General features: G+C 38.9%; 1 protein-coding gene across 4 annotated transcripts in view; it reads right to left on the reverse strand.

The window, feature by feature from the left end:
• Positions 1-25,368, reverse strand: part of PDS5A (PDS5 cohesin associated factor A) — a 153,350-nt gene that overhangs the window by 13,990 nt on the left and 113,992 nt on the right. For all 4 annotated transcript variants that reach the window (XM_063603530.1, XM_063603531.1, XM_055111285.2 and 1 more), the window contains exons 24-31: positions 24,623-24,746; positions 24,156-24,360; positions 23,506-23,620; positions 10,821-10,953; positions 10,153-10,272; positions 7,119-7,181; positions 5,955-6,100; positions 3,258-3,366 (exon numbers count right to left, since the gene is read on the reverse strand). In XM_063603530.1, coding sequence (XP_063459600.1) covers positions 3,258-3,366; positions 5,955-6,100; positions 7,119-7,181; positions 10,153-10,272; positions 10,821-10,953; positions 23,506-23,620; positions 24,156-24,360; positions 24,623-24,746 — 1,015 coding nt within the window. The remainder of the gene's footprint in view (positions 1-3,257; positions 3,367-5,954; positions 6,101-7,118; positions 7,182-10,152; positions 10,273-10,820; positions 10,954-23,505; positions 23,621-24,155; positions 24,361-24,622; positions 24,747-25,368) is intronic.

The raw sequence follows: 25,368 nt of genomic DNA on the forward strand, positions 1-25,368 counted from the left end.
TTATCTCAAAATAGTAATTGCAAGCCCGGCACGGTGGCTCACGCCTGTAATCTCACTACTTTGGGAGGCCAAGACGGGCGGATCACCTGAGGTTGGGAGTTCAAGACCAGCCTGACCAACATGGAGAAACCCTGTCTCTACTAAAAATACAAAATTAGCCAGGCATGGTGGCCCATGCCTGTAATCCCAGCTACTTAGGAGGCTAAGGCAGGAGAATAGCCGAGATTGCACCATTGCACTCCAGCCTGGGCAACAAGAGCAAAACTCTGTCTTGGGGGGAAAAAAATTGCAATAATAAAAATATAAAGCACAAATAGTACTTGAAAAATAAAATCTAACTCTCAATGTAACTCAATGTCTATGGTAATATGCATTTTTCTATGTAAGTTTGTTTAAGTCAAGACTGCTTAATTTTACACAAGGATCCCACAATATTCTAATCTATTGGTATCTGGATTCTAAGAGTTTTGATAATAAGAGGTAACTTGTTACCTGAATCCACTGACATGCTGTGTTTCAAACACCAAGCAGAAAGAGTTTAGATAGCAAGAGATTGATCTAAAAATGTAACGTCGGGCGGGCATGGTGGCTCACGGCTGTAATCCCAGCACTTTGGGAGGCCGAGGTGGGTGGATCACGAGGTCAGGAGTTCAAGACCAGCCTGGTCAAGATGGTGAAACCACATCTCTACTAAAAATACAAAAATCAGCTAGGCACGGTGGCAGGTGCCTATAATCCAGCTACTCGGGAGGCTGAGGCAGGAGAATGGTTTGAACCCAGGAGGCGGAGGTTGCAGTAAGCCGAGATCGCGCCACTGCACTTTAGCCTGGGCAACAGAGAAAGACTCCATCTCAAAAAGTATCCTCATGTAGCTGAGTTCAGAAAATGAGAGTTTGGATAGGAAAAGTTAAGCTACTGTGGTGTAACTGCATAATCCTAGTATATTTAATGTACCCAAGGGTAATATCTAAAATATTTGATGACTACAATAAGTATATGGTGAGCAATAAAAAGATAAGCACTTCAAGAATATGATTCGGGGGGGGGTGGGGGAGGAAATAATAATATCTTCAAGCCATTCTTACTGAGATAAATTACCAATTTCATTTAATAGTTGAGCCAGATGCGGTGGCTCATGCCTGTAATTCCAGCACTTTGGGAGGCCAAGGTGGACGAATCACGAGGTCAGGAGTTCAAGACCAGCCTGGCCAACATGGTGAAACCCCGTCTCTACTAAAAATACAAAAATTAGCTGGGCATGGTGGTGCGTGCCTGTAATCCCAGCTACTCAGGAGGCTGAGGCAGGAGAATCGCTTGAACCCAGGAGGCAGAGGTTGCAGTGAACTGAGATTGTGCCACTGCACTCCAGCCCAGGCGACAGAGACTCCGTCTCAAAAAACAAAAGAAAAGAAAACAAAACAGAACCAAAAAAAAAAAACAACTGAAAGAAGACCAGAGAAGTCAAGCGACCTGCTCAAGTCAACACATAGCCAGTGAGTGGCAGAGCCAAGAGGCAAAAGTCCGATATGTGTGATGCTCCTATCGATTATGAACCACTCCTCTCCTGCCAAAAAATTAAGAAATTGGGTTGGGCATGGTGAGATCCTGTTTCAAAACAAAACAAAACAAAATTGGGCGGTACCGTTTAAAGATCAACAAAGTCGTCAAGCACGGCTCACGCCTGTAATCTCAGCACTTTGGGAGGCTGAGGAGGGTGGATCACCTGAGGTCACGTGTTCAAGACCAGCCTGTAGCACAGTGGCGTGATCTTGGCTCACTGCAACCTCCACACCTCCTAGGTTCAAGCAGTTCTCCTGCCTCAGCCTCCCAAGCAGCTGGGATTACAGGTGCACACCACCACGCCCAGCTAATTTTTGTATTTTTAGTAGAGACGAGTTTTCACCATGTTGGCCAGGCTGGTCTGGAACTCCTGACCTCAGGCGATTTGCCTGCCTCGGCCTCCCAACGTGTTGGAATTACAGGTGTGAGCCACTGCGCCGGGTCGGCTCCCGCATAGCTGGGACTCCAGGCAAGTAATTTTTGCACTTTGTTAGCAGAGACAGGGTTTCACTTCAGGTGATCCACCAAGTCTCACTCTTGTCGCCCAGGCTGGAATGCAATGGCATGATGTTGGCTCACTGCAACCTTCACCTCGAGGGTTCAAGTGATTCTCCTGTCTCGACCTCTTGAGTAGCTGGGATTACAGGTGTGCGCCACCATGCCTGGCTAATATTTTGTATTTTTAGTAGAGACGGGGTTTCACCATGTTGGCAGGCTGGTCTCGAACTCCTGACCACAAGTGATCCACCCATCTTTGCCTCCCAAAGTGCACGATTACAGGTGTAAGTTACTGCACCCAGCCAAGACGAACTTTTAAAAACACAGTAGAAACAAAGCAAAGGGCTGATCTCTCATGGGAATCAACAAACTTTTGAAATATTTCAAAAACTCTCAATTCCTTTTTTGAGACAGAGTCTCACTCTGTCGTTCAGGCTGCAGTGCAATGGCACGATCTTGGCTCACTGCAACCTCCGCCTCCTGGGTTCAAGCAATTCTCCTGCCTCAGCCTCCTGAGTAGCTGAGATTACAGGCGCCTGCCACCACGTCCGGTTAATTTTTGTACTTTTATAGAGACGGGGTTTCGCCATGTTGGCCAGGCTGGTCTCAAACTACTGACCTCATGATCCACCCGCTTCAACCTCCCAAAGTGCTGGGATTACAGGCATGAGCCAACGCACCAGGCCTCAATTCCTATTCTTTAAAAGAGTTGAAATGGGTAGTATAGGAAAAGGATACCATTACGGGTAGGTGACCACACAAATTTTTTTTTTTTTTTTTGGAGGCAGAGTCTGCCTCTGTCACCCAGGCTGGAGTGCAATGGTGTTATCTCAGCTCACTGCAACCTCCGCCTCCTGGGCTCAAGCGATTTTCCTGCCTCAGCCTCCTGAGTAGCTGGGATTTTGGTGCCAACCACCACGCCCCAGTAATTTTTTTATTTTTAGTAGAGATGATTACAGGTGTAAGCCACTGTGCCCAGCCAGACCACATAAATTCTTATAAAGTGGGTGGAGGTAAGCAGAATCATTTTTGGAAAAGTATAGCCGGGGTGCGGGGGGCGGGGAGAAGGTGTGTGGTAATACACACAAGTTTAAAATGTAGCATGTGCATTGAAGTGTTGGCTGTAGATTTCTCATCCCTACGGAAAAACTGTAATAATCTCCATGGAAAAAATCCACTTGTTAAATTTTAAAATTTACCTTATTCTTTACTGGGTCAATATTCTTTACAGGTGTGACTGAAATAATCCTCACAGGGTTCTCTTCATTTTCACTAACTCCAGTTTCTGCTGCCTCTGAACTCTGTTCCCTGTTTAAAACAAATAAACCAAGACTTCATATTTCCATGAAGAGAAAGTTCACTCTCTCACCGTACCAATAAAGAAAGGCTTAGGCTGGTTTCGAAACCTTGACAATTGAAGCAACAATAGCAAGATTCGGATACTCTGTAGTTATAGACTATTGCTTTAAAAATATCATTTTCCATTTAGCTTTGATAAAGTGGTATCAATTTCCATTTTGCCTTAATAACATTAAGACAGAAATGACTGCCTAAGACTACTTGACAAAAGGGTTAATCGTCAAGAGACAAAATAACACAACCACTGTAAGCTTTATCTTTTGGGAAGAGAAAATCCTAAAACAAAAATAAAACTACAGACCATAGTATAGTTGTCATTTCCATAGTGTTCTACAAAAAAGGGGGCTGTCAGAAGAGGCTATTTGGTAGGTATTTGAGGCCCCACTATTCTTTAAACCATGTTAACTGATTTCATATCTTGGGCTTCATTTTTGCTAAAAGTGGTTTAAAACATCATTGGTTGAGTTTATTCTTAAGATTTCATGTGTAAGAATAATATCTATAAAAACCACAATATTAAGTGTTCCTAAGAGTAGGGTCAGAAATGATAAAGGTTTGATGTGACGGATATCCTAATTACCCTGATTTGATCACTATACATGCTATGCATATACCAAAATATCACAAACACCCCATAAATATGTACAATTATTATATATCAAAATAAGTATGTTTATGAAAAAAATTGCAGGTAGAAATTCTTATGCAGTAGCTAATATACTGAATACTTAACATGTTAAAATAAACATGGAATATTTTTATAATTAGAAAATGTTAGAACAATGTAAACTTATCCTATTTTATATATATATATATATATTTTAAGAGACAGGGTCTTAGGCTGAAATGAAATATGTAATCATAGCTGATATAGCCTAGAACTCCTGGGCTCAAGTGATCTTCCTGCCTCCGCCTCCTGAGCTCCCAAGTAGCTGGGACTACAAGTGTATGCCCCCATGATGCCCAGATTGGTTTCGAACTCCTGGGCTCCAGTGATTATCCTTCCTCGGCCTCCCAAAGTGCTGGGATTACAGGTGTGAGCCATCACACATGGCCTTTTCTTTTTATTAAGAGACAGGGTCTTGCTTTGTCACCCAGGCTGGAGTGTAGCAGAGACATCATAGCTCACTTTAGACTTGAACTTCTGGCCTCAAGTGATAATCCTGCCTTGGCCTACTAAAGTGCTGGGATCACAGCCATAAGGCACTACACCCAGCCCTCCTATACTAATTTGAGTTAAAAATTAAGAAGCATTTCAATTTATTTAAAAGTTAATGTTTTCATAGTTTTCCTAAGGGTTGAATTTTCTTACATATAAAAAAAAAACATTTTGGGCCAGGCGTGATGGTTCATGACTGTAATCCCAGCACTTTGGGAGTCCAAGGTGGGCAGAGACTAGCGTGGCAATCATGGTGACACCCTGTCTCTACTAAAAATACAGAAATTAGCTGGGAGTGGTGGCGTGTGCCTGTAAGCTCAGGAAGCTGAGGTGTGAGAATCACTTGAAACCAGGAGGTGGAGGTTGCCGTGAGCTGACATCCCATCACTGCACTCCAGCCTGAGTGACGGACAGAGACACTCTGTCTCAAAAATATTAAAAATAAGTATTTTGATATAAATTGGTTGTATTATTAATTCTTATATTATTTTCTGTTAATTTTTCTATACACTTAGAATGCTATATATTAATAGTTTCAAAGTGTGCAGTACATTCTTGATTTCCTCATTGAAAATACTAAAATGTGCCCAGGTGCGGTGGTTTGCGCCTGTAATCCCAGCACTTTGGGAGGCTGAAGGGGGTGGATCACTTGAGCCCAGGAGATCGAGCCCGACCTGGGGAAGATGACGAAACTCCATCTTTATGAAAATTGCAAAAGAAAATTGGCTGGGGGTTGGTGGCGCATGCCTGTAGTCCCAGCTACTTGGGATGCTGAAGCGAGAAGATCCCTAGAGCCCAGGAGTCTGAGGCTGCGGTGAGCTATGATCCTGCCACTGCCCTCCAGCCTAAGCAACAAAGTGAGACCCTGTCTCTTAAGAAAAATTACATAAAATTAAGAAAAAAAAGAAAATACTGGCTGGGAGCGGTGGCTTACGCCTGTAATCCCAACACTTTGGGAGGCTGAGGCAGGCGGATCACCTCAGGTCAGGAGTTCGAGACCAGCCTGGCCAACATGGTGAAACCCCGTCTCTACTAAAAATACAAAAATTAGCGGGGCGTGGTGGCAGGTGCCTGTAATTCCAGCTACTCGGGAGGCTGAGGCAGGAGAATTGCTTGAACCCGGGAGGCAGAGGTTGCAGTGAACCAAGATTGCGCCATTGCACTCTAGCCTGGGCGGGGACAAGAGCGAGACTTTGTCTCAAAAAAAAAAAAAAAAAAAAAAAAAAACCCAGAAAAGAAAATACTAAAATTCATCAATATTATTTTGTACCAGAACACCGCTAATGACAGAAGACCATTTTATGAGACAGCACTTTAGGAATAAAAGATAAACCAAGTAGTGAGTGCTAGTAACAAAATAATTGGAGAGAAAAGTTGCCTTGATCGATTTCCGGTTGAAGGGTTCAGCTCTGAATTTACATTAATATTGCTTCCAGTCTCAGTGCCAGTGCTTCTAACATAGGGTTTCCTTCCCGTTGCTGATAAAGGCTTATTCACTGCACCTAGTACTCCAGCAGGCTTTGGCTAAAAACAAAAACAAAAAACCCTCAAAAAACACACACGTTTATACCTTACCATGTATACATGTAAATTTAGACACAAGTAAGAGATATTGTTAAGTGCTAATTAGTTAAATTTACCAGAAATGTTCATTCTGGGCCAGGCATACTGGCTCCTGACCGCAAATCCCAGCACTTTGGGAGGTGGATCACTTGAGGCCATGAGTTCAAGACCAGTCTGGCCAAAAGAGTGAAACCCAACCTCTACCAAAAATACAAAAATTAGCCAGGTGTGGTGGTATAAGCCGGTAGTCCCATCTACTCAATAGACTGAGGCATGAGAATTGCCTGAACCCAGGAGGTGAAGGTTGCAGTGAGCTGAGATCGCACCACTGTACTCCAGCCTGGGTGACAAAATGAGACTGTCTCAAGAAAAAAAAAAAGATCATTCTGTAAAATTGTGTTTGGTTGCCTTAATACAATCAAAAGTCATAAGCATATCTCTACTTAATAATAACTAGGTAATATTAATTTATCCTTTATTATTCAATCAAAATACAAAGCTCCCCTAAAATATAGCAAAATACATACATAATAAATGCTCCTATAAATAAACCATTGGATATATATATAGTAATAGTTTAGGAACTGTTTACAAAAAACTAAATTTCCTTTTGCTGTTTTAGGTGTCACCATATTACTTACATAGAACATGAATTGTCTAATTCATTAGTAGTATAAAATTATTTCTTTTATCTTATATACCTAAGTTGGTTATACCATTTCCCAGGAAAGTCTTCTTTGTGAATTGTAAATAAACTGTGCTTAACATTACTGATGAGAACACACAGTGGCATTTCAGAGGAGTGGTTGCTGGCAGAAAAATTCTAAAAGCATGGCTGCTTTAGATGCTTTAAATCCATAATGTGATCCCTAAGAATCAGGAACTATACAATCTAGTGGTCATTTAAAGGTATTTCTAGGAATAGTAGAAGCAAGATACACATGAAACAAAGATCTCAAAATTATTAAGTAAATAATACCTTTCCTGTTAACAGAAGTACTCTTGTCTCTTCTGAAATATAACTCTTATCGTTACAGAAGTCCTATTAAAAAAAAAAAAAGAAAAAGAAAAAAGAAACATCAATCAAAGGGAACATGAGTATTTTAATTATCTCAATAAGGCTTTTTAGGTATTGTGCCTTGCAATAATAAATACACTTGTGCTAACACATATACCAATTTATCAAACAATCAAAACAATCAAAGCCATACCATAAGTCTAGCTTTAAATTAAACTGATGGCACGCAGACTTAGGCAAATGTCAAAGATAAATTTCCTAAATCACACCGTAAATAAAGCACACACATGTTTTCATACGGTTCAATGCAGTTTATTCATTAAATTTATTCACTGAATTCCACCACATCATAAATTCGGGCCGGGTGTGGTGACTCATGCCTGTGAGCCTCATCCCAGCACTTTGGGAGGCCAAAGTGGGTGGATCACCTGAGGTCAGAAGTTCGAACCCGCCTGGCCAACATGGTGAAACCCTGTCTCTACAAAAATACAAAATTAGCTAGGCCGGGTGGCACGCGCCTGTAATGCTAGGTACTCAGGAGGTTAAGGCAGGAGAATCGCTTGAACTCGGGAGGCAGAGGCTGCGGTAAGCCGAGATCGTGCCATTGCACTCCAGCCTGGGTGACAAGAGTGAAACTCCATCTCAAAAAACATAAGTAGACCAACTGTCAAAATACAATTAAGTGAATTATGTTCTTTGACAGCTGTGATATTAACAATACACGATTAAAAGTGGAAAATGATAGCACTTTGAGAGTTATATCTATATAAAAATTAGGAGTTCAAACTTGATCTCTTGATGCCTTTTCCTGCTTAATATCTGAAAATGGCAAACAAACCACAATGTTGTGTCAGTGAAGCAAAACTAGCTACTAAACTCAGGAAATATAATTAAGTTTTAAATAATCCCATTAAAAAATATTTTTTATTGTATTAAATTTACCTTCACAGAAGTAGGAAAGAACAAAGTGTGCCTGTGAGGAAATCACAATTTTGTCATGTGTGCTAGGCAAAGCTGTATCATTTCTTTTGCACAAAGTCTTCTATGCAGCTAAAATAAACATTAAGAAACCTGTGTACCAAAGTTCATTCACTTTATTCATAAAGATATAGTATAGCTTCACTAGGTTCACTAACTTCACAAACCTAGTGTTCTAGGGTTTATGAATTTATAACACATTAAAAGCAACATGTTACATAAATAAGGAACGTTGCATACTGAAAACAGAAAAACCTAAGTTGTTATTATTAAGAAGACTAAAACTCTGTAACACTGAAGGTAACAAAAGAAAAAAAAAATTGTTATCTATGAGTCCAGATAAGGTGTAGTGACAAGTAGGAATTTAATTCTTGATGATGGTATCACCACTGTTACATAGATTCTATTTGGTACTATTCTATTCATGATGGTCCTGGGTCAGCAACAGGATTAATTTTAATTCAACAGCTCACTTAAGAATATCTTATAGGCTGGGCATGGTGGCTCATGCCTGTAATCCCAGCACTTTGGGATGCTGGAGGTGGGTTGATCACTTGAGCCCAGGAGTTTGAGGCCTGGCCAACATGATGAAACCACCTGTCTACAAAAAAGTTAAAAAATTAGCCAGGCATGGTGACACATGCCTGTAGTCACAGCTACTTGAGAGGCTGAGGTAGGAGAACTGATTCAGCCAGGGAGTTGGAGGCTGCAGTGGGCCAAGATCAAGCCACTGCACTCCAGCGTGGGTGACGGAGACTCAAAAAAAAAATTTTTTTTTTATACAGATCAGTGGATTCAATTAGAGAGCATACTTTTGCAAATTCTCATTATTTCTATCAAAAGCAAGGCACAGTTATGTGTTCAATACTAAATCAGTAATAAAAATCAGATTACATTTTAGCAAACTTTTAGTAAAGTATAGCATTCAAAGTAGGAAGCTCCATTTATTTCTTGGAATGTGCATTTGGAGAATTCTCTAAGCTAGGGGTCTCCAACCCACGAGCTGCAGGCTGGTATGGGTTATGGGTCATGGGTCTGCGGCCTGTTAGGAACTGGGATACACAGCAGGCAGTGAGTGGCTGGCGAGCAAGCATTACCACCTGAGCTCTGCCTCCTGTCGGATCAGCGGCAGCATGAGATTCTCACAGAAGCACAAACCCTATGGCGAACTATGCCTGCGAGGGATCTAGGCTGTGTGCTCCTTATGAGAATCTAACTAATGCCTGATGACCTGAGGTGAAATAGTTTCATCCTGAAACCATCTCCCCACCTCAATTTCTCTGTGGAAAAATTGTCTTCCACGAAACTGGTCCCAGGTGTCAAAAAGGTTGGGAACCACTGCTCTAAGGGGATCATTACCGAGGCATATATACACATTTATAGGAGAAAGTGAAACAAGTTTAAAATACCACCTAACAGCAGGAAATAAACAAAAGCTTTTAAAAATCCAAATTAGCTGGAAAAACTTACAGAGCCTGCGTTACCTGAAAAATTTACTTACATGGGAAACAGTTTGCTGAAAGCAGAATAGATGCACTGTATATTAATTAATAACACCATTTATTGAATGGTTTTATGTGATAAACTCTTCATATAAACCTAGATATTAGCAATTGTCCATATGTATTATTAACATCTGCATTATAAAGATGAAGAAACGGAGGCTTAGAGGAGAGAACCTGTCCCTCCTTACACTGTGCCAAAGATTTAGAATTTTTCTTATCTGCAAAAATACTAACCATGTTTCAATAAAATGAGATTAAAATAATTTTAAAAATCTGAAAACTTTAATACTAGAAATTCCTAGAATAAACATAAGATCAACAATATGTGTAGTCTTCTGTTCAAGTCAGAATAATGTTCAGGGCTGTGTAAGACAATTTCCCACTCTTTGATAAACCCAGATTTTTTTTTTTACTCTGTGGTCAAGACAATTCAATATTTGCCACAATGGTTGATGGTAATTGACATTGAAATCAGTTTAGTGTGGTAGGAAAAATGAGAGGAAGAAAATTACCTTTTCAGGTTGTGTAAAAAATTTCATTGGGAGGACTGGGTCCTTTGGTGAATCTGCATTGCACAAAGCACTTTTACTATTTATAACACAGAGAGCCACATCACATACTGTATACAGTTTCTAGGGAGGAAAACGAATCATATATAACTTTTAGTATTGCAAAATAATCATAATTACCAATTCCACTAAATGTATAATTTAGAGTTAAAAGAAGGATACTGTGGTTGTTATTTATTCCTTGAACATTCCATATTTCTGTTCAGCACTGTTTATGCAGCCTTCTGATAAATAAAAATCCCTCTATATGAATTTAACATGGATGCCAATATGCATGGAAAATAACAAACAAATGAACCAACCCAAAGAAAGCACACAAAAAGAATAAGCATTTGTCTGTAACTCTTACTGTAAGTTTGTAATATACCATAGTTGTACATTTTATTCTTATCCTCTTGCTCTAAGGTTATAATGTCTTTTCAGAGTACTAAAGATTCCTGAAATAAAATTCACTTGTAATGAAGTGCAATAAAAACTGACTACACATTTACTTTTGTAAACATTCTAAAATTTAAATTACTACGTATGGCCAAAAAAAAAAAAAAAAACCAAGTGGGACAATATATTTTTCTATTACATCTTAACACCCACTGGCCTAACACTCATCTTACTTCATTGGTCTTGGATTCATCTGGAGACTGGGCATCTCTAGTTAACTTGATGTTCTCTGCCATCTTCTTCATAAAGGCATGGCTATTGTTTTCATTCTTTGTCATTAAAACTTCAAGCATGAACCATAGGCACCTAAATGTAAACATATTAAAGAGACTAGACGTAGACAGATGCTTTAGCTTAAAGCAATAAATATGTTAGCTGGGAATTTCTGTTGTCTGAATAAAATAAAATAAAATGATCAACCTTAATGACTAATATATGTTATTATCCTAATAATAATATTCTATTCAAATGGAAAATTAAAGCATAAAATAACATATAAAAAATGAAAACATAGCTTAATATGAGAAAGTCTGACAGTTTCATAAGGCATATAAAGATGCACCCTAGCTGGATATGATGGCTCGTGCCTACAACCTCAGCACTTTGGGTGGCTGAGGTGGGTAGATTGCCTGAACCCAGAAATTCGAGGCTGGGCGCGGTGGCTCATGCCTGTAATCCTAGCATTTTGAGAGGCTGAGGTGGACAGATCAAGAGGTCAGGAGATCGAGACCATCCTGGCTAACATGGTGAAACCCCGTCTCTACTAAAAATACAAAAATTAGCTGGGTGTTGATGGCAGGCACCTGTAGTCCCGGCTACTCGGGAGGCTGAGGCAGGAGAATGGCGTGAACCCAGGGGGCAGAGCTTACAGTGAGCTGAGATTGCACCACTGCACTCCAACCTGGGTGACAGAGCGAGACTCTCTCTCTCTCAAAAAAAAAAAAAAAGAAATTCGAGACTAGCCTCGTGAGACCCCATCTCTACAAAAAAAATACAAAAATTAGCTGGGCATGGTAGTGGGCTCCTGTAGTCCCAGCTACTTGTGGGGCTGAGGTGGGAGGATCGCTTGTGGTTGCAGTGAGCCATAATCACACCACTGCACTCCAGCCTGGGCAAAAAAGTGACACCCTCTCAAAAGAAAACACAGATTCACCCTATAGGTAAGTTCACATAATCTGATATAACTTAACACCCAGCAATAATGAGCAAATCAAAACACAACAGTCTTAGGATTTTGATTATTTGTAAGCTATGCAGAAGTTCTACAATTGGTATGCAGTTCTGCCGAGAAACAAGTCTAAGTTGCATGTATTATGAGGCTGATGTGTGTGGTACCCAGCCACCCAATTAAGGAGTCACAATCTCAAACCACTTTTGCTATTCCACACTTGTCACTGTATATTCATTTAACACATTGTGTCTGAAGGGAACATTTGAATTTCTAAGTAAAAGTGAACCCCAAATCAGGCTGAACATTAGAATTGTTTGGATAACTTAAATAGACAAATCTGGAAATGGGGCCTGTTTTTACAAAGATCCCAGTATTTTCAGGCAGTGACATGACTACTGCATTCCTGCATCAACAGGGGAGAAACTATTTGATGATACTCTGTAAAAGCTTCTTTTCCTACATTCCACATAATTGTTTTAAGAGACTACTGTAGCATGCATTAGTTTTTTAGCTTAATGGCTTAAATGATAGTTGGTTGTTTCAATAATATTTATTAACTTAGGCAAAGAGTTGTCAACTCTACTTAGATACTGGATAGCTGCTAGAATCCTGATCAAAGAAAGGAACAGAATAATGAATAACAACAAATATAATAAAAATTAGCAAATATTTAATGAGTGCTTACTATCTACTAGGCATTAGGCTAAGCACTTTACCTTCATATAATCCTCATGACTCTATAAAGAATAAGAAAAATCATCACCATTATATATAGAACCTATTTTTTTTTTTTTTGGTCTGTCTTTTGAGACAGAGTCTTGCTTGCCTCTCAGGCTGGAGTGCAGTGGCGTGATCACAGCCCCAGCAACCATGGTGTCCTGGGCTCACACTATCCTCCTACCTCAGCTTCCTGAGTAGCTGGGACTATAGGCATGTGCCACCACGTCTGGCTAATTTTTATAGAGCTGGAGTTTCGCCAGGTTGCTGACTGGTCTTGAACTCCCAGGCTCAAGCAATCTACCTGCCTTGGCCTCACAAAGTGCCAGGACTGCAGGCGTAAGCTACCACTCCTGGCTATCTAAATATTTTTTTTGAGGCATTAAGTAACCTGTTTAGGGTCACAGAGATAAAAAGATGGAGCTAGGATTAGAACCAGGTCTGCTTTTATACTTTTAACAAAAATACACAAAATAAATATAATAAACATTATCTGAGCAACTATATACTAAACAAAGGTGACAACACTGAACACATCGGTTCTATAGGTTTGAGGATTCTATTTGTTTATATAAACACTGAAATCATTTCCTTAATTCTTGGGTCAGAATTCTGTTGAGTTTCTATTAACTTGAAGATTTGTTTGATCCCTTTCCACAGAAGTATAGGGTCAGGATTACTCTCAGTTTTAGGGGATAAGGTGAGGAAGCATTCCTATGCAGGGTTTCTTTAAAAAGTTGTAACAAAAAAATCTTGCAATAAGGTTTTAAACATTAGTATATACATAAAATACTTGAATGTACATCAACATAATAGAGAATTTATTCCTTGAAGTAACTGGAAAAAAGTATGATTGTCTTGTGATAAGAATGCCAATTCCACCTTAATTTTATGCAGATATGCTGAGACTAATGTGCTATCTAACATGAACCAATTGACTCAATAAATTTTAGTACTTGGAAGTTGTTCAATATAATGTTACATTTAAAACAGGATACAAAACAATGCATATATGTATTATAAAACAATATATAATAGATATTAAAACAGCATTTTTTGAAATTAGAATATGTTGAAATCCCTGGGGCCATGTCTCACTTCTGCATCCTCAATACTGCCCAAGAAATGTAATCATTAATGTTTACCCATCCTACGAAGTACACAGATTCCCATGATCCTCTGCTTCTTCTTGCCTTATCCAAGGGAGCTAATTCCTCTCCATCTCGTATCTTTTCACTGAACTCTCTAGAATATACTTTCCCTCCAAAAAGAATCTTCATTGAATGCTCACTTCACCTTTTTGCCGTAACTGAAACCATACCCCCACCCCAAGAATGCTTGCCTTGCATTCCCCTAAAGTTATAACTGCTCATTCTATTAGATGATGCATACTTAGGGTCAGAGAGTGGGTTCAGCTTCTATTATCCCCAAAGCTAATTCCAGTTATTCTTCCAGGTTTATGTAAAATTACTCCTAGGAAGCTTGTGCCATTTGGCTGCTTCTACCATCCTCTCCTTGTCAATGTTATCTATCAGCTTCCCTATGTTCCTTGCGTTGATTTAGTTTCTGGATGACATTTTTCCTTGACTCCATCTTTAAGTCCTGCCAATTTTCTGGGCAATCTGTTCAACACGATTTCCTAATTCCTTGGCTGTTCTAATCCTGGTAAATTTTATCTTTGCCTAAGACATTTCACTGCCTCAGACATTCCTAGACTTTGTTAATCTTTAGAAATTGTTCGGCTGTGAAATTATAAATTCACTGCAGCCTACCTCCTGGGCTCAAGCAACGCTCCTGCCTCAGCAGGGACTGAGTAGCTGGGACTGCAGGGACTGAGTAGCTGGGACTACAGGCACACGTTACAACACCAAGCCAATTCAAAAAAATTATCTGTAGAGATAAGATCCTGCTATGTTGTTCAGGCTGGTCCTGAAATCCTGGACTCAAATAATCCTCTTGTCTTGGCCTCTCAACATTTTAATCACTTTTTTGAAAACAGTATCAACTCTTAACAATTTTCCTTCTGGTACACTTGCTTTGAAAAACTCAAGAACAATCCAAATCTTTGGCTTCTTGACAGCTATATTTAGAATTGTTTAATGCTACAGAAAAACCATGTAGCTGAGAAGCTTGATATAATTATAAATTTAAAATTTTTAGCTTGGTACTTTATGCTACCCAGCTATCCTATGTGTCACCAGGATTTTTAGCCACTTCTTCACAGCAGCTGTTTCCAATCTTTACTCTACTCATATCTAATTCTGTCACCCTCACCTACCAGTAGACTCTGCTCCTATATCATTTAGAAACCTAAGTCATTAAGATGAGACTTCCTCAACTACTTAACAGCAGTCCTGGAAAATTATTTTTATTTCCTGGCCTTCCCTTTATCTATCTTTAAGATCCCACCACCCCACAAATTCTTCTTTTTGAAGACCTCACCTCAATTTATTACCATCGTTTCTTTTACTTACAACCACACTTTTTCCCCTGGCTCCTTAAATACTTTCTATTGCCTTCTTCCTCCCCAATTCATAGCCAATTTTTAAAAAAGATTTGTCTAAACGATATGTATTCCTTATCTTTTGGCAATTTGGCTTTCACCTGCATTGCTTTACTACAGCTGCCCCTGCCAAGGTTATCAGTGAGTGCTTTGTTGCTAAACACATTTTAAACAATTTTTCCAACCAGTAAGCAAATAAACACAGTTTGTTCTTAAATTCAAAGAACACGTATTAGCTGTGTGACTTTACCCTTGCTGGTATCTTCATTTGTAAAATGGGAACAACAGGATGCGTGCGGTGGCTCACGCCTGTAATCCCAGCACTTTGGGAGGTCAAAGCAGGTGGATCACCTGAGGCCAGGAGTTTGAGACCAGCCTGGCCAACATGGCGAAACTCCATCTCTTAAAAAAAATACAAAAATTAGCTGGGCATTGTGGTGCATGCCTGTAGTCCCAGCTACTAGGGATGCTAAGGCAGGAGAATCACTTGAACCTGGGAGGCGGAGGTTGCAATGAGCCAAGATCACACCACTGCACTCCAACTTGGGCGACAGAACCAGACTCCATCTCAAAACATAAACAAAAACAAAAATAAAATGGGAACAACAGTAATTATCCCATTGTTTTGAAGAATAAATGAGGTAATATTTCCAGTACACGTAACATATAATAAAAAGCCAATGAATGTCAGCTGGTTCCTGATCATTTTTCCAAACTGCTGTTCCTTTGACCTCCAATATTCTTCCTCCAGGTCGTTTTCTGATTCTCTGTTCTTTCCAGTAGTGATATGTCTGAAGTCTACACTATTAGAAGTTCTGCTCTACAGATGATTTTTTTCTTCCTCCTCTTTTTAACTTCTGACTCCCTCCAAGTGTGAGTTATGTGCCTATTCTAGGTACTCCCACAATAGCAGAGCATATATCACATATCATATTGTAACCACCTCTTTATCTTTCTTCATCTTCCATTAGATTGTAAACCTTAAGGGAATATATATGATATTCATATTACATAACCTCACAACCCAAGAACCTAGCGTACCTGGCACATTGAAAGTACTCTATAAATATTTGTTAAGGAAATATGAACATATGAAGAAGAAAAACTGTTGAAAGATACAGACCACATTGTTAACAGCAATGAAGGGCTTTTAGGGGGTATAATTATGAATAATTGTTTTCTTCTTAATGAATTCATTTTCAATTTTGTCTTACTGAATATCAATAAAGGAGAAAGGTAATTATTAAACATTAAAGGCTATATTTAAGTACGATTTTTCAAATTCAAATACATTATTACTGATGTCAGAAAAATGGCAGAGTAAGAAATTTCAGATATCAATTGCAACAACAAAACAACTATTAAGCTGGAAAAAAACAATCATAATCACCTGTGCAGAACTCTGGAACCTCATGGGACCCAGCAACCAGGGGTAAACACCTGGTCTGATGGAGGAAGAGGGGATGAACCTCAACAGTGAAGGGAATCTATGTCAGGGTCACAGGCTGACCATAAAGATAACAGAACTATAACTTCAAGGTCTACACAAAACAAGGAATACAGACTTTGTGAAAGTAGTTTGGAAAAATCAGAATGGTGGACTGCGCCCTACAAGAACCAAAAGCAATCTAGAAAGAGAGGAAGAACCAGATTTTTAGAGTTATCACATTATAGTACTTAAAATGTCCAATTCCTAACAAAAAACTACAAATCACATAAAGAATCAGGCAAATATGACTAATTCACAGGGAAGAAGAATTAGGAATTAACCCTGAGGAGGCCCAGATTTTAGAGTTACTAGTCAAAGACATTAAATCAACTGTCTTAAATATGCTCAATGAGATAAAAGAAATAAAGATAATCATATGTATGAACAAGTAGAGAATACTAATAAAGAGACAGAAATAATTAAAAGGAACCAAGTAGGAATTCCAGGACAGAAAAGTATAACAGCTGAAATTAAAAATTCACTCTAGGAGGATTCAATGGCCGACTACAGCAGGCAGAAAAAAGATTCAGCAAACCTGTAGACAAGGCAATTGAAAATACTCAGTCTGAACAGAAAGAAAAGAGAATGAAGAAAAACAATCTAATGAACCTGCAAGAAACAATCAGAAATACTAACATTAGACATCATGGAATTTCCAAACGGAAAGACAGAAAGTAGCAGAAAAAATATTTGATTAAATAATGGTCAAAAACTTGCAAATTTTATGAAAGATGTGAATTTATACATCCAAGAAACTCAGTGAGCTCCAAGCAGGATGAAATCTGAAACCCACACTGAGACACATTAGGGTCAAATGGTTGAACATTTGATAAAGAGATAAAGGATAAAGGTCTCTTGAAAGCAGCCAAGAAGGAAGTGACTCATGTTAAAGGATCCTCAATAAGAATAACAGCTGATTTCTCATCAGAAATCATAATGGCCAAGAGGCAGTGGGATGACATCTCCAAGTTCTAAAAAAACAAAAAACAAAAAAACCCCAACAACTCGTCAACCAAGAATCTTATATCCTATATAAGATTTGTCTTTGTCCAAGAATAAAGACAAAATCAAAACATTTTCCAAATAAACAAGAGCAAAGGGAGTTTGTCATTAGAAGACCTCTCTTATGAGAAATGCTAAAGTGAGTCCATCAGGCTGAAATGAAAGAACACTACATAGTAATTTAAAGCCATAAGAAGAAATAAGTAAATCTGGTAAAAGTAACCATACAGGTACATTTAAAAGACAGTATTACTGTACTTTGGCTCATAACTCACTTCTTTCATACATGATTTAAAAGGAAAATGCGTCTGGGTGCAGTGGCTCATGCCTGTAATCCCAGCACTTTGGGAGGTCAAGGTGGGTGGATCACCTGAGGTCAGGAGTTCAAGACCAGCCTGGCCAACATGGTGAAACCTTGTCTCTACTAAAAATACAAAAATTAGCCAGGCGTGGTGGCGGGCACCTGTAATCTCAGCTACTCGGGAGGCTGAGGCAGGAGAATTGCTTGAACCTGGGAGGCAGAGGTTGCAGTGAGCCAAGATCACGCCACCGCACTCCAGCCTGGGCAACAGAGTGAGACTCTGTCTCAAATAAATAAATAAATAAATAAATAAATAAATAAATAAATGGAAAATGCATAAAACAGTAACTGTAAATCTAAATCTAAGTAAATGGGAATATAGCCTATAAAGATGTGATTCGTGATAATAAAAAATAAAGGGAGGGAAAATACAGATGTAGAAGAGCAATGTGTCCATATGCTATTGAAACAAATTTGCTATTATTCAAACTAGGTTGTTAGAAGTTTGAGATGTCAGCTGTGATCTAAAACCTAATGAAATACTAAAAATGGCCGGGCGCAGTGGCTCATGCCTGTAATCTCAGCACTTTGGGAAGCCAAGGCAGGTGGATCACGAGGTCAGGAGATCGAGACCATCCTGGCTAACACGGTGAAACCCCGTCTCTACTGAAAATACAAAAAATTAGCTGGGCATGGTGGCAGGTGCCTGTAGTCCCAGCTACTCAGGAGGCTGAGGCAGAAGAATGGCGTGAACCCGGGAGGCGGAGCTTGCAGTGAGCTGAGATCGCGCCACTGCATTCCAGCCTGGGCGACAGAGTGAGACTCCATCTCAGAAAAAAAAAAAAGGAAAGAAATAGCTAAAAACTTTTACAAAAGAGAAGTCAGAAGGTTCACCACAAAAAAGCCAACTAAATACAAGAGAAAGAGGCAAAATTGGAGGAATTCAACAAAAAACAAATAAGACATGCAGAAAATATACAGCTATTTTGCAAAACTAACTCCTTCCTTTTCAGTAATTACTTTTAATGTAAAAGGATGTAAAGATATTTCATGTAACAGTAACCATAAGAGAGATAAGTGGCTATTTTATTATTAGATAAAATAGATTTAAACTCAAAAAGGTAAGAAGAGACCACAAAGACTATAGTGATAAAAGGTCAATCCAGCAAGAAAATGTGACTGTAATAAATATATACAAAACAAACAAGAAAGTCCCCAAATCTATGAAGCAAAAAATGGACAGAACTGAAGGGAGAAATAGTGAGTGCCTTAATAAGAACTGGAGACACCAATAACCCATTTTCTTTTTTCTTTTTAATTTTTAAAAATAGAGACAGAGTCTCACTACGCTGCCAGGCTGGTATCAAATTCCTGGGCCCAAGCAATTCTCCCGCCCCGGCCTCCCAAAGTTGCTGAGATTACAGGTGTGAGCCACCATGCCTGGCCAAGAATAAAATGTTTAGAAATAAATTTAACCAAGGAAGACAAAGACCTATACCCAGAAAACTACAGAACAGTGCTGGAAAAATAAATAAATAAATACATAAATAAAATAAAAAATTAAAGGTCTAAATAAATGCAAAGACATCCTGTGCTAATAGATTAGAAGACTTAATACTGGTAAGATAACAATATCACCCAAGGCAATATACAGATTCAGTCCCATTCCTATCAAAATTAGAAATATAGATAAATGCAACCTAAAATTCACAGGAAATATCAAAAGCCAAAACAATCTTGAAAAAGAACAGAAATCAGACTTCTCAATTCTGAAACTTATTATAAAGTTACAGTAATGACAGAGTTACATGGCATAAGGCCAGACATACAGACAAATTAAATAGGATTGAGAGCCCAGAAGTAAGCCCTTGCATATATGGTCAGTTGATTTTTGACAAGGGTGCCAAAACCAATCTCTGGGGAAAGAACAGTCTCTTCAAAAATGGTACTGGAAAAACTGGATATTCACAAACAAAAGAATGAATCTGAATGTTTACCTTATACCACATGCAACAATTAATTTACAATGGATCAAAGATCTTAACTAAAAAGCTAAAAACTATAAGTCATGGAATAAATTGCAGTAAAATTTTCTTTTTTTTAAGATGCAGTTTCACTCTTACTGCCCAGGCTGGAGTGCAATGGTGTGACCTCGGCTCACTGCAACCTCCACCTCCCAGGTTCAAGCAATTCTCCTGCCTCAGCCTCCCGAGTAGCTGGGATTACAGGCGCCCTCCACAATGCGTGGCTAATTTTTTATATTGTTAGTAGGGACAGGGTTTCACCATGTTGGTCAGGCTGGTCCTGAACTCCTAACCTCAGGTGATCCACTGTGCCCGGCCGAAAACACAGTAAAAAATTTTTATGAACTTGGATTTGGTTCCTTAATTATAACAAAAGTACTGTATAGGCAACAAAAGAAAAAAATACACTGGGCTTCATTAAAGTGAAAACTTTTGTGCATCAAAGGCTACTTACTATCAAGAATGTAAATCATATACCTGATAAGAGATAAATACCCAAATATATAAAGAACTCTTACAACTCAATAACAAAAAGACAACCCAATTAATAAAAGGGCAAAGTCACTGGACATTTCTCCACTTAAATGTATGATTAAAAGTGGTAAAAAAACTGCAAATTTTGCTATATATATTTACCACAATTAACAAAAAAATTGTTTCTAACACAATAACTTACTAATTTCCATAAAGTTATGTAACTACATTTTGAAAAACTTAAAAAAACAAACAAACAAACAAAAAACCAGACTGGGTTTCCTGTCACCCAGGCTAGAATGCAGTAACTGGATCAGAGCTCACTGCAGCCTTCCACTCCTGGGCTCGGGCAATCCTTCCACCTCAGCCTTCCAAGTAGCTGGGATTACAGGTGAGAGCCACCATACCCACCATGAAAAACATTAGTTGGAACTTCAAATTACATGGTAATTTAAACATTATGTTTAAAGATACACAAAAGTGGAAATGATTTCAGCAAGATGGTAGAACATCTAGAAAACATTTAAGACAAGAATACCATCTTTAATGCACCTGAAGTAGGGGGAGAAGAACTAAGTGATGCCACCACTGGTAAGAGAAACAGTTCAATTTCAGAGTGCACCACCCTGGTCTCCTAAACTGTCAGAACACCACTCGCACACAATTTCCCTAGACTCGTGGTTTCTGAGATGAGAGGAACTAGATGTGGAACTCCGAGCTCTCCACAAGTCTGGGAAGCCCACTCCAGTCCTGTCCCATGAGAACCACTGGGAGTGCTAGATGGGCAGAACCACCTGGGATGAACTGGGGACAAAGAGCAGGGCACTGACTGTGCTTAAACTCTGGTGACTACTCACTGCTCCAATCAGTGGGGACACCATGTTGAAGCTACTATGGAAAACAGTATGATGGTTCCTCAGGCTGGGTGTGGTGGCTCATGCCTGTAATCCCAGAAATTTGGGAGACCAAGGTGGGAGGATTGCTTGAGCCCAGGAGTTCAAGACTAGCCTGGGCAACATAACAAGATCCCATCTCTATAAAGAGAAAAAAAAAAAAAGGTTTCTCAAAAAAAACAAAAACAGATCTGCCATATAATCCAGCAATCTCACTGCTGGATATATATCCAAAATAAAGGAATTCAGTACATCTTGGCCGGGCACAGTGGCTCATGCCTGCAATCCCAGCACTTCGGAAGGCCCAGGCGGGTGGATCACTTGAGGCCAGTAGTTGGGAGACCAGCCTGGGCAACATGGTGAAAACTTGGTCTCTACTAAAAATACAAAAATTAGCTGGTTGTGGTGGTACACGTCTGTAGTGCTAACTCCTTGGGAGGCTGAGGCATGAGAATAGCTTTAAGTGTGGAGGCAAAGGTTACAGTGAGTTGAGATCATTCCACTGCACTCCAGCCAGGGCAACAGAGTAAGACACGTGTCTCAAAAAAAAAAGGAAAAAAAGAAAGGAAATTAGTAGATCTAAGAGATGGATGCATTTCCATGTTTACTGTAGCACTATTTACAACAGCCAAGATATGGAATCAACCTAAGTGTCCCTCAACAGATAAATTAATTAGGAAAATGGAGGATATACACACAAACAATGAAAAATTACTCATCCATAAAAAAGAATGAAATTCTGTCATTTTCAGCAAAATGAACAGAACTTGAAGTCATTATGCTCAGTGAAATAAGCCAAGCCCAGAGACAAATATCGCATGGTCTCACTCATATGTGGGCACTGAAAGAGTGAAGGCCAGGCACAGTGGCTCATGCCTGTAATCCTACCACTTCAGGAGGCTGAGGCAGGAGGGTGGCTTGAGTCCACGAGTTTGAGACCAGCCTGGGCAACACAGTGAGACCCCATCTCTACAAAAAATACAAAAATTAGCTGGGCATGGTGGCACATGTAGTCCCAGCTACTCAGGAAGATGAGGTAGAAGATTGCTTTAGCCCAGGAGGTCAAGGTACAATGAGCCCTGATCACACCACTGCACTTCAGCCCGGGGGACAGAGTAAGAACTTGTCTCATTAAAAAAAAAAAAAAAGAATAAAAATGAAGATCTTATACAGGCAGACAGTAGAAGGGTGGTTATCAGAGCCTGTCAAGTGTAGAAGGGAAGGGGGAATAAAGAGAGACTGGTTGCCAAGTGCGGTGGCTCACATCTGTAATCCCAGCACTTGGGGAGGCTGAGGCAGGGGGATCACAAGGTCAGGAGAGCAGCCTGGCCAACATGGTAAAACTCCATCTCTAACAAAAATACAAAAAAAGATTTAGCCAGGAGTGGTGGCAGGCACCTGTAGTCCCAGCTACTCGGGAGGCTGAGATGGGAGAATCACTTGAACTAGGGAGGCAGATGTTGCAGTGAGCCAAGATCGTGCCACTGCACTCCAGCCCGGGCGAAAGAGCAAGACTCCATCTCGGAAAAAAATAAAGAGAGAGAGACTGGTTAATGGGTACAAAAATACACTTAGATACAAGGAATAAGTTCTGACATTTGATACCATGGTAGGGTGACTATAGTTAACAATAATTTATTTGTATTTTAAAAATTTTATTGTTACTATTATTTTTCAGAGACAGGGTCTCGTTCTATCACCCAGGCTGGCATGCAGTGGCTTAATCATAGCTCATTGCAGCTCCAATTGCCTGGGATGAAGAGGGAATGGATATCTTAATTACTCTGATTTTCTCATTACACATTGTATGCATGTACCAAAATATTACGTGTACCTCATAAATGTATACAATTATTATGTATCAAAATTTTTTAAAAGATATTTGAAAGTGTTGCATGCTAGAGAGAACAAAGAATAAAAAATATGCTCCACTGTTTTCAGTTCCAACTCCAATTATTTCACATACTTCAGTACTCTTTCCATATTCAAACCCTCTCGATATAAATAGTAAAAATCAAATATAATAACTAAGATAACCAAACTAACCTATTTCAAAGACTTAGATAGCTTAACTAGCTGCAAACAAACAGAAAATGAACAACCAAAACCTGGTAGATGGGAAAATTTTTGAAAGACGAAACTGGAAATTTATAATAAATGAATAAAACCATAAGGAGATTCTAATTCTAATGTAAATAATAAATAAAAATAATAAACAAAAAATTTACCATTTTTTGAAAACTAAACATAATTTTTAGAGTTCTTGAAAAACAACAAGACTTACTCTTTGATATCACGAAGCTGATCAACATCTTGTGATCTTGTAAAATCTGGATCATGGGCTAGCAGGTGAATCATGTATGGAACTACATATTCAGGCAACAGTGATAATAATTTCTCTGAAGTAAAAACATTATTAAAAACAACCTTTATAAAATGCCTTAGTGGACTGAGTTCTAACCACTTAAGTTTCCATTTTTTCCCTCAGTTATTTCTAAATTAGGCACAACATGATACCTGGATACTAAAATACTTTACACTTCACTTTTCAATTTCTTTTTCTGGTACCTGGTATGCAGTTATATTTCACTTTTGAAAGATACTGAAGTCAAAGGTATCAGATATTAAACCTATTAAACAACAGGTCCCTGGCAAAGCTAGGAAAAAATTATTTAGTCTGACATCCGAGCAATATGTTCAAATTAAACTACACTCCTGATCCCATAGGAAAAATGCAGTTTGCCAGAGTTAATGCAGCATAAATAGGACTCAGGAGTTCAGTTTTTAAGTACATCATAACTACAATGACAGCATTCTATAAAACTCCCAGTTTTATTATAAACTATAATAGAAACACATGACAAGGAAAAAAAAACCTAAAAATGGATACATTGACAAAATATATTTGCACACAGAGAACTTTGAGTTACTTACCAGTAGCCATAGGATTCTGCTTAATGTATTCCCTGCGTATACTGATATTTTTCAGTAAACATTGTCGTGCGTGTGCTCTTCTCTCCTTCACAGGATCTTTGGCACACAAGGCAAAGATCGCCATATACTCCAATGGGAGCAGTAACTTCACAAGTGCCTTATGCAGCTTCTGAGCAAATATCTGCCTTACTTGGTAACACTCATCCTACAGCAGCACAGAAAAACTTAAATTGGCAACCATTTATTAAATAAAAAACAGCAGTTTAAGTATTTTTAGTGTCTTCAATTAAAAAGAAGATAATTATATGGGAGAATAAATAATGTAATAATTGGAAGATAGTTAAACAGGTAATAATAGTAGTGACTTTTGTGCATATATTCACATTATAAATGGATTTGTATCCATAGAAAAGTAATGTATTCAACTTTGAAGATAAGTAATTGACAAAAATAAGATTGTTACTTACATTAATAACAAGTGCACAGAGCTGAAACTGTTCTGGGGTAATAATTTCATGGTAACAAGGTTCCTGAGCAAGCTTCATTATGGCACTACCAGCAGCTAATCGCAAGCGAGACATATCAGATTTACTATAAACAAACAAAAAAGAAATAAACATTTCCTATAACCACTATCATTCATAAAAATGCTTTCGTCCCTTTTTGAATGTAAGGTCCTTAGAGCATAATTTATGCTTAAAATGACGTACAAATATGGGAAAGCTACTTTGAGTCCATGAACTTAACACAGGGGATTGTGACTTTCACAATCAAATCAAATCATTGTGACTTTCTGATTACAAATTTACCTGCCTTCATTTCTAGTCAAACTCTAGCTTAGATACTTCACCACAACCCAAAAACTCTGCTTATTCTTGCAACCATAGTAATTGCAAGGCTAGGAAAAACTCTTTACATCAGGAGCTGTATCCCTCATTTTAAGAGAAACACATATTGATTGTAGAAAACTTGATTAAAGTGGCCGGGCATGGTGGCTCACACCTGTAATCCCAGCACACTGGGAGGCCGAGGTGGACGGATCACGAAGTCAAGAGATTGAGACCATCCTGGCCAACATGGTGAAACCCTGTTTCTACTAAAAATACAAAAAATTAGCTGGGTGTGGTGGCACGCACTTGTAGTCCCAGCTACTCGGGAGACTCAGGCAGGAGAATTGCTTGAACCTGAGAGGTGGAGGTTGCAGTGAGCCAAG

The sequence above is a fragment of the Pan paniscus genome, chromosome 3, assembly GCF_029289425.2.
Source record: "Pan paniscus chromosome 3, NHGRI_mPanPan1-v2.0_pri, whole genome shotgun sequence".
Classification (NCBI taxonomy): Eukaryota; Metazoa; Chordata; class Mammalia; order Primates; family Hominidae; genus Pan; species Pan paniscus.